The sequence below is a fragment of the Cheilinus undulatus genome, linkage group 14, assembly GCF_018320785.1.
Source record: "Cheilinus undulatus linkage group 14, ASM1832078v1, whole genome shotgun sequence".
NCBI classification, from domain to species: Eukaryota; Metazoa; Chordata; class Actinopteri; order Labriformes; family Labridae; genus Cheilinus; species Cheilinus undulatus.
The window spans coordinates 21,410,148-21,424,730 of record NC_054878.1 but is presented as its reverse complement, the minus strand read 5'-3'; the positions used below and the strand labels follow the sequence as shown (position 1 = coordinate 21,424,730).

At 39.0% G+C, this 14,583-nt stretch overlaps 1 protein-coding gene across 2 annotated transcripts in view; it reads right to left on the bottom strand.

Annotated features, from left to right (window-relative positions):
* Positions 1–2,110: 2,110 nt before the first annotated feature.
* tmem200a (transmembrane protein 200A) overlaps positions 2,111–14,583 on the bottom strand; it is a 34,937-nt gene continuing 22,464 nt past the window's right edge. For both annotated transcript variants that reach the window (XM_041806115.1, XM_041806114.1), the window contains exons 2-5: positions 13,709–13,843; positions 12,811–13,091; positions 12,467–12,630; positions 2,111–9,323 (exon numbers count right to left, since the gene is read on the bottom strand). In XM_041806115.1, the coding sequence (XP_041662049.1) occupies positions 8,214–9,323; positions 12,467–12,630; positions 12,811–13,091; positions 13,709–13,836 (1,683 nt within the window). In that variant the 5' untranslated portion in view covers positions 13,837–13,843 and the 3' untranslated portion in view covers positions 2,111–8,213. The remainder of the gene's footprint in view (positions 9,324–12,466; positions 12,631–12,810; positions 13,092–13,708; positions 13,844–14,583) is intronic.

Genomic DNA, 14,583 nt, shown 5'->3' with positions numbered 1-14,583 from the left:
AGGCTTTTTAAAGATCGGTGATCGGTGATCAGCCAGAAAATTGCAATCGGTGCACCCCTAGTAATAACCATATTTTATATATTAAACTGGAGTAATAACCAGTATTATCAAAGCAACAAAAACACATTTTGTTGACCTATTTATATATTTTGTAGAGTGGTAAAGCCTTTTTTTCAAAATTTAAACCCCTTTTCTTAAAACAAAATTGCCTTTTTTTCATAATGATAATAACGTGGATGGTCACACTGATATAAAACATCAGGAAAGTTATGTCATACTTCATGGCTAAGCTGATGTGCACAAACAGCAGGATGCCAGAGAATAAAGTACAAGGAACTGGAATAACTTTAGGGAATAAATTTAAAAATTGTAAAAAGAGGCAAGAACAAAAGCTATAATTGGCAAAAAAGGGGCAGAAAATGGTCAAAAGTGGCAAAAATTGGATAGCAGAGGCAAAGAAAAGCAAAAGAGGGTAGAAACGGTTGGGAAAAATGATGAAAAGCAGTTAAAAAAAAGAAAAAGTGGTAACAGTGGGTTCCAGAGGCAAAAAGTGGCAAAAATGGGTTACAAGTAGCAAAAAAAAAAAAAAAAAATGCAAAAATGGGAGTTTTAAGTAGTGAAAAGGTGTTAGAATGTTGTAAAAATGTGTTAAAAGCGTCAAGAATTGGTTAAAAGGGGCAAAAATGGGTTGAGAGTCTTAAAAAAAAGTTGTTGAAATGGGCGGAAACAATACTGAAAAGGAATCTAAAAGTGTTTTTTCAGGGGCCCAGCCAATTCTGTGGGCAGGCTTGATTTTAGCTAAACGATGTCAAGAACTACCATTGAAAGGTGTTAAAAATGACACCCTACTTTGTTTTATTTTATGTTTGAATCATTTAGGGATTTAGGGATGCACAACATTATCGGCCTGATAACTGTATCGGCAGATATTAGCTCAAAAAGGCAAATATTGGTATTGGCAGATATTCAAATTTCTGCCGATATTTGCATCTGATATTTTGGCCATGGATATCAGCATATATTAAGTATAAAATTTGGCCATGTATACTAATAAACTAGTGGAGTTTTAGGCTGGGCCAACAGACCAATTTAAGTTGAGATCTTTTTCTGTGTTTATCCTCATTCTTTAAACTTTAAGGTGTGTTTAAAAAAACAGTTTGTTTCTTTTTCGATCCTCAAACCTTAAATTATGTTCTAAGGACTAACTTTTTGGTTATGTCAAACATATTTAAATATCGGTATTGATATCAGTATCAGCTAAAATGAATCTATAAATATCGGCATATCGGATATCAGCAAAAATTCAATATCTTGCATCCCTAAGAGGATTGGTTCCTCAAAATTAGTCTAGAAAAGGGGATCGTCTTTACCAGGGTCTTCTTTCATTTGGACCAGTATGGTAGTGTAACTGTCTTGTAATATTGTGGCTCTCCAGCCAGAATGACAACATATCTTTAATCTTTGCATCCAAGCCTTAACAGGCTGACCAAAGAAGTGTCCCCAGGACTGTGTAATTTTAGTTTACTTTTATGCTAACTGGATGCGACATCATTCCTCTCTGCCATCTAAATATGTTTCTTGCCTTCAGAAAGGGTCAGGATTATCATCGGTGCCCTTGGTCATACAAAGGATGAGACAGCATGCTCAGCCGTCTGCTTTGAAATGTATTTATGTGAGTGTGTTTATGCTTTAATGGGCCTTTATTTGAATTTGTGTGTGTGGGGGATTCTCCCATGTAAGTGCATGTGAGAATATTGTATGTTTTTGTGTGTTTCTGTACATCTGTGTATTGTTCCCACAGAGCTGTGGAGCATACGATAGTTGACGATGACTCACTCAGACCTTTTGCTTATTTTAAATGCAGGAGACAGAGAGAGAGAGAGAGAGGGAGGAAGAAAGAAGATTAGTGATGTATTTGGGAAGTTGTGTTTAGATGTGGGGTCAGACGTGTTGGTAAATGTTTGTGTGCGTGTACCCAGGAGATGCTGCTACCTCCTGCTGACCCTTTAAAGGCAGCAGAAGAGCTGCTCTCTGTGGGGTAGTCAGACACACTCATTAGGACAAACCATGTTTCAGTGAAAATACTCTTTATTTAAGGGAGATAATACAATTGGAGATTGACTTGTAAACTACTGGAAACTAGTCAATGACACTCTCTGGCAAGATTCCTGCACTTATATTCACACATGGAACTGGTGATTGACTGTTCATGTATGTTGCATCAAAACTAATACTGTTAACCCCACTGCACACTGCAGAATAGCAAAGGTATCATCTCATCTCCACCAATTTACCATTTACTAATAGGCTGAAAATAGTCACACCCTGCCAATAGTAATAATACTCTGAGTTATTAGTTCTCTGTTGCCTACAAAGCTAAATTCAAACCTGCAATCAACAAAATAAATGGAAAATACATTTTAAATAAAAATAAAAACATTTTTGTCAGTACTCTAGTACCCTGGTTTTAAAAGGACATAATATTCATTATTTTAATGAGGGATAGAATGACAAAGTACCATGTTTTAAAACACAAGATCTTCAGTCATGTATTTAACTAAAACTGCTGCAAGCGCAAGAAAGAGTGCTAAATACAATGGAAACATTTCAGTAACAAAATTTTCAAAAGATTTATGCAATTTAGGAGTTGTACAGACAATGCATTATCAAATATTAACAATGCATCTGGAGTATTTAGATACCAAATGACTGCACTTAAGCATGTAGCTCCACAGTATGAGTTTACACTGTATCTTCAGTGATGACCTATTTGAATAAACTTACCTACCTCTGCAAGCAACAGCATTACTGTGGCTGTCCTTACATATGCTTAGTACAGCTACGTGATATGTGCAGTGAAGACACAGGTACTATAAATGAATGGGGGCTAGTGGTGCATCTTTAACAGCTTTTCTTCATTTTGTCATAAAACATGCTTCAGAAGGATATGCTGATATACTTTTTAGCAGATAGATCTTGCGAAGATACTGGTTAAATTGAAATGACAGGCTTATTAAGGTTGTAAGCTACAAAAGAGTTATGATGTGTTGTGATGTTCTGTTTGCAGACAAACTGGTTCTGAGCCTGCTCTTTTTACGAGCAACATGGGCCAGCTCTGGTTTAAAAAACAGTTTCCTTTTGTTCTATTTTTGTTGTTGTTTACAAAAGGCTTAATGAAATCAAATGACCCTTATAACCGAGCTAAGCCAAAAAAATCCAGATCTCTAAAAAGAGCTTCATTTCCCATAGCTCAGTGTGGCTGAACAGACATAAATAAAGCCCTGCTTTTTGTTTTCTTGTGGAGCACAGGAGATTACATTAGGGTGGTCCTTAATGTTTGCTAGTGCATGTTGTGTCAGTCTGGATGAAGGCATCCCAGACCACCCATATATGCAGTCTGAACAATCAGATATCCAACTATTTTCAGTACATATTGAGGTGCATTCACACATTGCATTAAAGATTATCAGTTAGTCTCCAAATGCCCAAATCAGATATAAAAACCTGTTAATGCATTGTGTAAATGGGGTATTTGACAGTGTGCAGGAGGGAGCCTACAATTTTAGTGATTAAAAACGAGACATATTGGGTGCCTGGGACTGTTATTTTTGCTGCCCTGCTTTTTATTTAAAGAGTGAAAGATATTGTTTAGTTTTTACAAAGATCATATAAAAGTTTAAAATCTGGTATCTTGACACCCCTAGCTAGAAGTGTGTTCAAATAGAGACTGCAAAAACGTAGTCACACAGAGATCTGATCTGATCTGATCTGAGATAGATCTCAGTGTTTCCAATGTTTACAGCAACCTTATTCAAACATATCTAGTGCGTTAAGCCACAAAGTTTGGATTTTACTTACAGGGACTTTTAATGCTGGCAAGATCTCAGCCAGGATTTTAAAGATATTATCATTCATAGTTTTATGAATGTACAAGGTCTTTGAGAGGTTTTAAAAATGTTTTATTAAAGATAAGAAACCACACCAGCATGTTACTGTACCACAGTGACATTTGCAGGGTTGTTAACATGCTGTGTAATGATCTGCTGCTGAGCAGCTAATTAGTTCTGTTGCCTGCAAACAGACATTAGCAAAGCACCTTTTACACATCACGTTTTAGTTCATCTTGAACAAGATAAGATGCAGAGGAACATGTTACCATGTTTATGAGGGAGAAAAAGACAACCTAAGAGGTAGACTTAATTTTTGTATTATTCAGAAGCAGATATGATTTGCAGCAATGTTAAAACAGTTGGACTCTGAAATCTTCTTGACCTACATTATACTTGTTTAGTGTATCTGTAAGTGTTTTGCACAAAGTGTTCATTTATTAAGAAGAGCTTAAAACTGAATCATCTGCTTCAGAATTTTACAAAAGGTTTTACTTTATAAATGCTGAAATGTTTGGCAGTTCAAGTTTTGTGTTGGTAAATGTGTGCTTCTATTGTACTTTTTGTAGTCAGTAGGGGTCACGTGTTTTCTTCTGGTCTTTTTCAAGTCCATATTATTAAACATCAGGGTCATCTCTCTAATGAATATGTTTTTGAATGTCCCTACAAAATACTAACAAATATAAATAATGGACAGCAGCCTGAGGTAACTATGCCTGATATTCTCTACCAGGACTTTAACCTAAAATGCCAAAGGCGAGCCATAGACAAAGATTGTTACTCCCATTTTTCAGCTGCAGACAGAAACTTTTTACTCTCACTCTCAGTTAAGGGCAGCAATATTATACCTGCAGGGCAACACTGACTCTGCTGTTGTATTTTGCAGTCTGGCATCTTCATTTTAACTCGATTTGTTTGACTGTTCTCTTTGTGTGGATCTCTACATCTGCTACAGTCTGAAGATCAGATACACAAACAAACTCAAACTTCCTTTAAAACAAATACTTTACCTTTTTTATGTATATATATTTATAGTGCTGGGGCTCTGCTGTAAACATTACTCATTATTAGAACACCAGGCTATGAGAGACAATGGGATTCTTCAGTACCATTGTTTCCACACAGTATTTCCTCAAATAATAACAGGATTGTGAAGAAGAGATGGAACAAATATATCCCAGTCCCAAATGCAGTCCGAGGAAAACAATGATGGATACATTCCCCATTACTTTTATATAATATGCATTTCAAAGAGGTGTAAAGCACATCCATCCACCATCTTTTGTCAAAATGCATGTCACTGATAGACAATGCAGTGTCTGATTTCAGTCACTGCAGATTTGCTCACGTCTGAGCAAACTGTTATTTTAAAAATAAGTGACAAATGCTGGGTAGCATTGGCCAGTAACTGTGCAGTGCACTCAGTTGTCTGAAACATAGTACTCGAGAGCTTCAAAATAAAAAGCCTGACAAAAATATGGAGCATTCAGAGATAACTTTCATGTTGAGGAGCTTTAAATTAAATCAAATGACTTAATTAGATTCATATTGAAAAGTGTAATGCAATAGCTAATCTGGGTGATTGGAAACATATGTCCTATTATCTAATAATATCTAATCATATATTGTCTGTAAGAAATCAAGGATTAAATTTAAACACACCTGCTTGGAATAAAGGCATGAGTTTTATACAAGCCTGCTTTAAATAAAGGCCTAAGAAATCAAGGTCTGGATTGAATACAAGCCTCCTTCATATAAAGGCCATAAACTGAATAGACACTTGCTTCAAAAAAGGCCTGAGACATTAAGGTCTTAACTGAATAAAATCCTGCTTTGTATAAAGGTCTGAGATATCCAGGTCTGAATTGGATATGAGCCTGCTTGGAATATGGGCCTGAAAAATAAAGATGTGAATTGGATAAAAGCCTGCTTCAGATAAAGGCCTGAATATATTCAGGTCTGAATTGAATACATACCTGCATTGAATAAAGGTCCAAGACATCAAAGTCAGAACTTGAATACTAGCCCGCTTCAAATAAATACCTTAGAAATCAAGGTCTAAAATGCATAACAGCCTGCTTTGAATAAAGGCCTGAGACATCAAGGTCTGAACTGAATACTAGCCTGCTTCGAATAAAGGCCTGAAACATTAAGGTCTGAACTAAATTAAAGCCTACTTTGAGTAAAGGACTGATGCTTAATGCAGCTAGGGTTAAAGGTGTTATATGTGACTTCCAGTGTTGACGTCCATCAGATGTCACACTTTTGCACCAGTTTCTCAGACCAAAACAGATCTTATCTTTGGCCACACCTCCTCTATTCCTCAGCTCTCCTCTCTTTATGTTTTTTGACAGCCCCTGTTTGTAAAACTCTCTTCTCTGTTTTAAGCACATATTTGATTTGATTGTTGTTGTTGTTCATTGGAAATGTTTGTTGTTGTTTATTTCTCCATCATTGTGCCTTTTTAAAAACACTGAGTTGGCAGGACCGTCCCTTTTCCCCAACATGTTGGCAGGGCTCTTGGTTGCAGAGGGAGGGGCTCAAACATGTTGCGAACAAGTCTGAGCTCCTGGGTGAAACATGAAGAAGCTCTGAGTAGCAATGCCCTATCAGTGTGGACATAGAGCTGAGAAAAACAAACCCAGAAGATGTGTGGCTTTACTCTCTTTTTAGGTAAGTTTTTGCGCAAAATACCTCGTTTTTGCAAAATAAATGTAAAGAATGTCAGATGTTACATCCTTTGTGACTATTTGAGGAAATAGGGTGTTAGTGTTTGGGTCAAAATAAAAAGATCAGTTTAAAATCATCATTTATAACTAGGGATGGCGATCAAAACCTGGGTCCATAAGGACCCGGTTCTGTGTTTTTGAAATACCTGAAAATCAGTATCATTTTGGCTTATTGATATTGCTATCGAGTGTCACAGGCTGTGTGACGTAACATCATTTTAAGATACAATTGGTGCAAAAGATACATCAGTTCTTAGAAGGGGAACATAAACTAAAAACACATCAATATTGTGCATCACATTAGACCAGAGTGTGGTACCTTCAACTGGCGGCTTGAGGAAAAAAGACAAAACATACCCGCCTGCGCTGGGAGTAACAGGCTCTCATGTCCCTGCTTCAGGACAGTTTTCTTCTTCAGCTGCTCAGATAAATGATGAAAAATGTTCCAAAACTTTGAGCAAGTCCTGTTTGTCAAAAGTATTGATCCAGTGCAGAAATCAGCAGTGGAATCAGCAGAATTAAAGTTAATTAGTGAACTTAACAGCTGAAAGATGGAAAATATGATGCATTCAGGTAACCTCAGTAAATTATACGACTGTATTCTATATGTTACAATGTATTAAAATGTCACGTAAAAATGGGAAAATTTAGTTTTAAGCAAGAAACCTTAATAAATATGGTTGTGAATATGAAGAATGTGTTTATATTTAAGGGATATAAATAGATGTTACAGACTGAATTATAGCTTTTTAACTCAAGCACTACTCAGCTAAGACCACTTTGAGTCTAAATATTTGTCTTCATTTTGTTTTTCCACCAAACTATAGAAAAGTATCGATAGCGGTATTGATAAGGACTTGGATCAATAAGGAGTATCGATAAGGGTATCAATATCAATAAAAATTAACGATCCTCATCCCTATTTATAACCCAAGTCTCTCTGTTCAACCATACTACACACACTGTTATCAGAGGTGCCCTCCAGGCAGAGATCATTAGAATGACTATTTTTTATCTTAGAGCTTTTTCTCTTTTCCTATTAAGCCACTCGTGCTCATCCCACGGCTTCTTTTCCTAGACCTTGTTATAAAACATTTACCTTTGTGCCTCTTTTACTCACTCTGGAAGGAACTTGCTCAAAGTGCTGCTGGTGTGTCCTTGATTTCACCAGCAGCTGCTGGAGTGAAACCTTGAATCACTTTACAAAAGCAACCTGTTCTAATAAAACTATATTGATTGAAAGCGATCTCTGAGGGTGGCGATGCTGTCTAAACTTTATTAGAACTATGTATGTATAAAGCAGGCAGGTGATGTGAGGAGATTTATTTATTGATCCCTGTAGGAAACTTCATTTTCCACTTTACTCCCTCAGCAGAGATTCAAGGTTAGGTTTAGTTAAAAACAGCCAGTCTTTGTAAGTATTAGTGTCTTGGAACTTTTACAGCACAGGATAGTCCAAAACTCACTATTCTCTAAAATTATGTGGCAGTACATTTGAGTTTTCTTTCTCCAGAATGAAGCTGTTAAACTCATCATTCCCCCCCAAAACAAATTTAAAGAACAGGAGGGAAGTGTCTTCAACCTTTAGTCCATCACTTCAGAACCTAGTCTCTGAGCTGCCCCTTTTCAGTGTGCTACTGTTAAACTCATCATGCTCAAAGCTCAGATTGTTATGCGACCTCGATATCATCAGCAGTTTCTCCCGCTTGCTGTAGTCGCGCCTTGCTGTTGCATCCAACAGCCGCTCACCCCCCTGCTCCTCCCTGTCCTCCAGCCGCGTGTACCCTTTACTGCTGCCTCGGATACCACTGTTACTGCGGCTGCTATTGCTGCGGTCCAGGCGGGGCCAACTCGGGTGTTTCCGCTGCTCTGGGTTAACACTGAGCATGCTCGGCCTGCGCTCCAAGTCCAGAGATTTGGAATGGCTGCTGAGCATATGCAGAGAGGAGTTGGAGCCAAAGTCAGTTCTTGCTGCTCCAGGGGAGAGCCAGCAGCCTAAGGGGGCAGGTGAGAGGGAGGAAGAGGAGACAGAGGAGCAGTGGGAGGATGAGGACGCTGAGTTACTGCGATGGAGTCCTGGAGGTTTGGATGCCTTTGCAACAGATGCTACAGGAACCACCAGGGACTCCATGGAGGTCAGAGGTTGTGACCTCTCTCCATCTCTCTTCTCACCTCCTCTGTCCTCCTCTGTAATCGCCTCCATCTCTGGCTCATCAATAACACAGTTGTTGAGTTTAATGACAGGAAGAGTGAACGCAGATATAGAGGATGAGACAATTGAACGGGCATGGTGCCCTCCTTTCTCCCCGTCTCCGTCCACTGACCACTGGTGGCGTACAGAATCCGAGTGAACCAGCCCTAGTCCATGACCATAAAAGGGCCGGTCTTTGTAAAGTGGTGCAAGCAGTCCAGCAAAACTACAATCCAACTTGGCCAGTGACCGGTTTTTTTGAAACTCCTCGTCTCCTAACAGAACCTCTTCCTCCTCTGTTGAGCCTCCAACCCCTCCAGCTACACTTCCAGCACGAGAGGAGAAAGCAAGGAGTGAGTTGCCGGCTAACCGTGACGCGCTATCAGCTCCAAATCCTCTAAGGTCCCCAATGTCTCTTGAGTAGGTGCTGTTGCGGTGATGGTGTTGTTTTTGCTCCTTCTGCCTGAGGCGATGGATGTCGATGACAGTGGAGTACATGTCTCTCATATGGATTATCTAGAGGAGAATGCAGATGGGGAAATATAAGTAGAAGCAGAAGTGCTTATCATTAGATTACTCAAGAATGTGCTCAATATTCTGTTTATAAAGACAGCTGTGTCGAGTATTGCACTCTGATTGGTTATTTAAAATCTGGAAGGAAAGGTTGTCAAGGACTAAGTTCATACCCAGCCAAAGTCATCACTTCTATCTGCACAAGGTAGTCTTGAACTTTTAACATCATAATCTTCATCATCATAGTCATTTATGGAATCTGTCCATGGCTTCATTGATTCTGTAGCCAATGATTGGTTGGAAATGTTAAACTATGAATCATTTGAGTCATTGATGGCCAGGACAAGACTGGTAATATTTGCTTAATGGTTTTATTTGGTATGTACACCCAACAGATAGACATGCCTAACCCATGATCAACATAGAAACACCTTCAAAGAGAAAGCCTTTATAGTAGAATGTATAAACATTATCACATAGTTTCTCTTTCCAGACATCTCAAGAATAGCACCCAACAGTAACCTTGCAAAGCAGATGGATGTGCCCATTTCCTTGTTTTTCACTGGCGAATCCATCTTGTGAAGCTCCCATCTGAACCATTTGGGCCCGGTTAGAAAGTGACAGGACCAATCAGCGACGAGGGGCAGTACTTTCAGGCACGGCAGAGTCGGGATGTAAACAAGCAGCAGCAGCAAGAGGCCGGCGCAATTATGGCAGAAGAGCTTAGCGTGGATGCTGCTAAAGCGTAAGTTTTATTGGAACTTGACAATTCTTTGTTAAAAGAAGAACAAAGAACAGCTGTGAGTTGTTTTCTTTTCAAAAACGACAAAAGTCGAGCACTTACATGTCTATAGTCGCCATGTTTCGTGTTATTCCCCATAGCTGCACACGCGCAGCTTAATAGCTGCTACGTCACGTGTTTTGTTGCTCTTATTGGCCTGTAGAGATGTGACAGATAGAACGTTCATCCAGTCACACTTTTTTCAAAGCCTCTGCCTTTTCTCAGACGTTTCCTATGGAAGCTTTCCCAGATGGATGTGTGAAACACATCTATCTGGCGTGTCAGGTTAGTGTAACAGAGAAAACCCATACGCTTGGCATTTTAGCTTGCTTGACCAATTTCCTTATCTGTGTTGAATCCAACAGCTGTGCGGCTCCTAAGTGTGGCCCAGGCTGGCAGGAATCTAATGGATATGGCAGACTAAAATCAGTAAATCAAAAGGGGCATGCAGCAGCAGACTCTCCCCTCTCTGTTTATCCATAGAGACTATATCAGACATCACTCGTGCTACTTCAGCTAAAAGGAGAGGAGAGTGGTTTTTAGCAATCTTATATGGTGGTTGTACAAAAATGAAAATGCAGACATAGTCAGAAACATAAGACGAGAGGACCACCCTGGTGTAGTCTTTGAGTCTTTGTCTGAAAAATGTCCTGAGTGGATAGAATGGATATCCACTATAAAGAGCAACACTGTAAGAAACTGCTGCTGTCTCTAGGGTTGAGGACACTGTCAACAGGCATGGGGGGGTGTTCAAAATAAAAGTGTAGCTTAAAGGTGACAGTGTGGATTGATGCTTTGACTTTCTAATGATCTGATTGGATAATTTTGACAAATTGACCAATCAATGTAATGATACACATTAACAGATCGAAATACCTGTAGTTATTAATGTATTGTCCTGGACTGATCATACTTTACCCTTAGTTTATTATCTATCTTTTCCAATCAAATTTGAAAGAGTATAGATGCTCAAGACAATTGTGTTTTGACTTTGTAACAGCTGAGAACTCTGCCTTATCATCTCTTTGTCAGAACATTTTGGTCATAATGGTGTAAAACGGCCCGTAGGGACCATGAACAGAATGAGGTCTGCTTATTTTTTACATAAAGCTACAGTTCTTTATCTTCTTAATGAAGACTAAGTGCGGTTTTCAGGATCTGCTATCACATCAATCTTAGGTTTGGCATCAGCTGAATTGTAGGACCTGATGTCACTTTGACGTCAAGTTTGGACGTTAGTTCAACGTCAGGAGGTGAAGTCTAATTGATGTAAGCCTAGCATCCTGATCTGACGTCAGTTCACCATCAGGTTTAGACAGCAGTTCAGTATGGGGATCATTGTTGATGAGTGAATGCTGAACAGAGATCAAGTTATTAAAAAGTAGAGTACATTTGCATTAGTTTTTAAAGGAAGGGACAGCTTCTTATTCTGACAGACAGCTCTGCATATCTCAGTGCTTTTATTCTGATTAAACCCTTGATGCATGCATATATACTACATTCACATCATTCAGAATTCCCTATCAAAATGAATTTAATTAGATTGAAGAATTATAGTAAATGTAAACATAGCCAGAGTCAGGATGTGATGTCTGGTCTTAAACAGAAAACATAAACCTTATCAAGTCATTGAAGATTTATGACTTTGTGAAGTTTGAAGTCAAAATTGATATCTTTCGTTTGCAGCTGTAAGATGGGCTGTATAATAAACAGTCAGTGTTTTCTAATGCAGAAAGAAACCCAAACAGGGTTATCCAGAGTCATAACACAACTCAACACCAAACCCCACCCTACATTATCCCTTAAAGACAGTATTATTACTCTATAGTTTCTTATATTTTTGTGTTTTTCTGGATAGTTCTGACCTTGGAAATCATGGATTACCTGAATTGGGAGAAGGGAGAAGGAGGAGGATTGTAATCCAATCAAGGCAGGGAAAGAGGGCATGAGAGCTGAGGAAATGTGATCAGGGGAAAACTGCAGAGATATGAATAGCTGGAGGTTGGCAGAAATATGATTTGCATGTTAGTTATGTAGGGATATTGAATAAAGATGGCTGGCTGTAGCATACACGCCCCTCATTTTGTAGTGAGTGAAGGAGGAACAGAAACGAGAATGCAGAATATGGAAAGAATACAAACTACTCCTTCTGTTGACTCAAGGTTTGTTTTTGTTAAATTAAAGTATGTGCGTGAAATATTTAATTGTAACTTTACTAGCTCCATGTTCTGCAAACATAATTATGATTCTGAAGGTAATGTTTATTCTCTTTAGAGGTCCTGTCGCATCTTTTTGGTCAGAAGAAGATTCAACCCTCATATGAAACTCTAGTGTTAATTTCTCCACAGTCAAACTTTTGTCCTACCTTTGTTTCTCTGTCTCTGTTTTCGTGAAGAATGGCGTTTGCACAAATGAAGATAAATATCCCAATGCCCATAGTGAATGGCCCAAGCATCTTCATCCTCTCAGAGTGACGATGCTGCTCCAGGAACCGCATCAGAGCACCCCCTGTCTGCTTGGACGGCGTGTCTAGAAGTCACAGACATACAAGGTAAGAGCTCCTCAATATGAGCAGACTGAGTCTGTGAACCATGGAGCAGAAAAGGGGAAGTTTATGTGGAACACTTGGATTTCAGTTAGATTAAGTCAGCCTTCAGAGAAATTTAATAAAACAGCCCTAGTTCACTTCTCTTTCCCTTGTTGACTTACCCTGCACATGACTAGCATTAGAGTTAGCCATATCGCCGTCCATGACAGCCATATTGGCTCCATTTCCTTCAGTTGTTTGATCTCCTCCAGCAGTTTCAGTCTTCAATCCTCCTCCAGCCGGGGATTTGGGGATGGTTTCACTGTGTGGCCAGTAACCAAGAGTAGCCATTCCAATCCCTATGGCCAAGATAACCAGTCCCAGGAGGAGGAAAAACCCGGAGGCAGAGTAGAGCCGGAGCCTGCCACGTACCACAACAACATCTGTGCGTCGTTTCCTCTTTCTAAAAGAGAAGTATTGTAGGAAAAAATAATGTTCACATATTGTAGTGGAACCCAACTAATTGAATATATATATTTAAATTAGCTTTAAAATAAACTGACAAAAGGCGTTAAAGGAATAGGGAAAAAAGATACGTAGAGGAAAGAATGATGACAAAGGAAAGAAATCATTAAAAATTCAAACAAAACAAAACAATAATTACAGCCTTGGGTTTGTATGATGTCATCAGGTATCCATTTGTCTGACATAGCACAGTCATGGGAACAGAAGAAGAGCTGAGGGTTTTTTGTTTTTTTGTGGTAGAGTGATTTGTAGAATTATTAAAGGCAATGGTTGACCATGAAGCCTTTCAACATTCAAAGCCTAATTATGTCATCCTTGAGTCATAGCACTTGTTAGAAGAACTTTTAAAAACAAAGGATTAACAGGAGGCCCAGTGACCCTGACCTTTGACCTATGTTCTCCACATCTAATAACTTAATTCTTTAGTCGGGGTAAACATTTGTCAGAGTCTCAATAAAACCTTTCAACGCTGTGAGCAACTAAAGAATCTAAAAGTCTGAAAAATGATCAGTGTTCAAGTTTGTTCTTTGCTAACTGTTTGAAAAGATTCATCACCTGGGGGCAGCCTCTGTTGCAGGATTCGCCAAGCCTGGTGATGGAGGTATCGGCCGGTGCTGGGAGCGGGCAGAGTCTTGGCGTTTAAGCTTTGCCAAGCCTGTAAGCACACCTGCTGCTGCAGTCATTCTTTACCTGCAGATACACATGCAGAAAAAATTTTAAATAATGAGTTTGTTAATGTCCGACATCTGTTGTGTGCGCTTGTACTGCCAAGTCACTGAATTAGCGCTGTTTCTGAACAGTTTCTTGCCAGTTTGTTTTTGCACACATTCAGTAAGAAACAACTCCAGAACAGCTGCAGGCATTCATGTGGTTAAAACACTGATTTGCACATTAAAAAAATCTAACTATATTTAAGAAAAGGGTAGGGAGGCACAGATGTACTTCAGTGAAGTCTCCCATGTGATCTGAATATTGAGGGTGTAAGTTGCTTAATATTCAGAGCATAGCATCACTCACAATTAAGTAGACTGAACTAGTTCCAGGGATCTCATCTCTATTTGTCTCAGTTTATTCAGACGTGCCAACCCATGTACAGCTGCGGCTTCTAAAAAGATTTTTTACTGGAATAGAGCATCAAACTTTAGCAGCTTTTCATGTTTGAGAAAGAGCTGCATGTAAAACATCTCTGTTTACTGGTGAATTTTTGTTGTTGGTTGTCAGCCTTCAGGGTCACATAGGCAGGTGTGTGCGTACTTCACATAGTCATAGACTCAGCCCAACAGAGTGTTTGTTTACAGAGTTCATCCTGTGAGAGAAACTCAGGAAACAAGATGAAGAGAGATATAGGAATAGAAAGCAAACAGGCAGAGAGAGAAACCCACATTGCTTTGTTTTCTTCAATTGAATATATATATTTTATTGCATGTCTG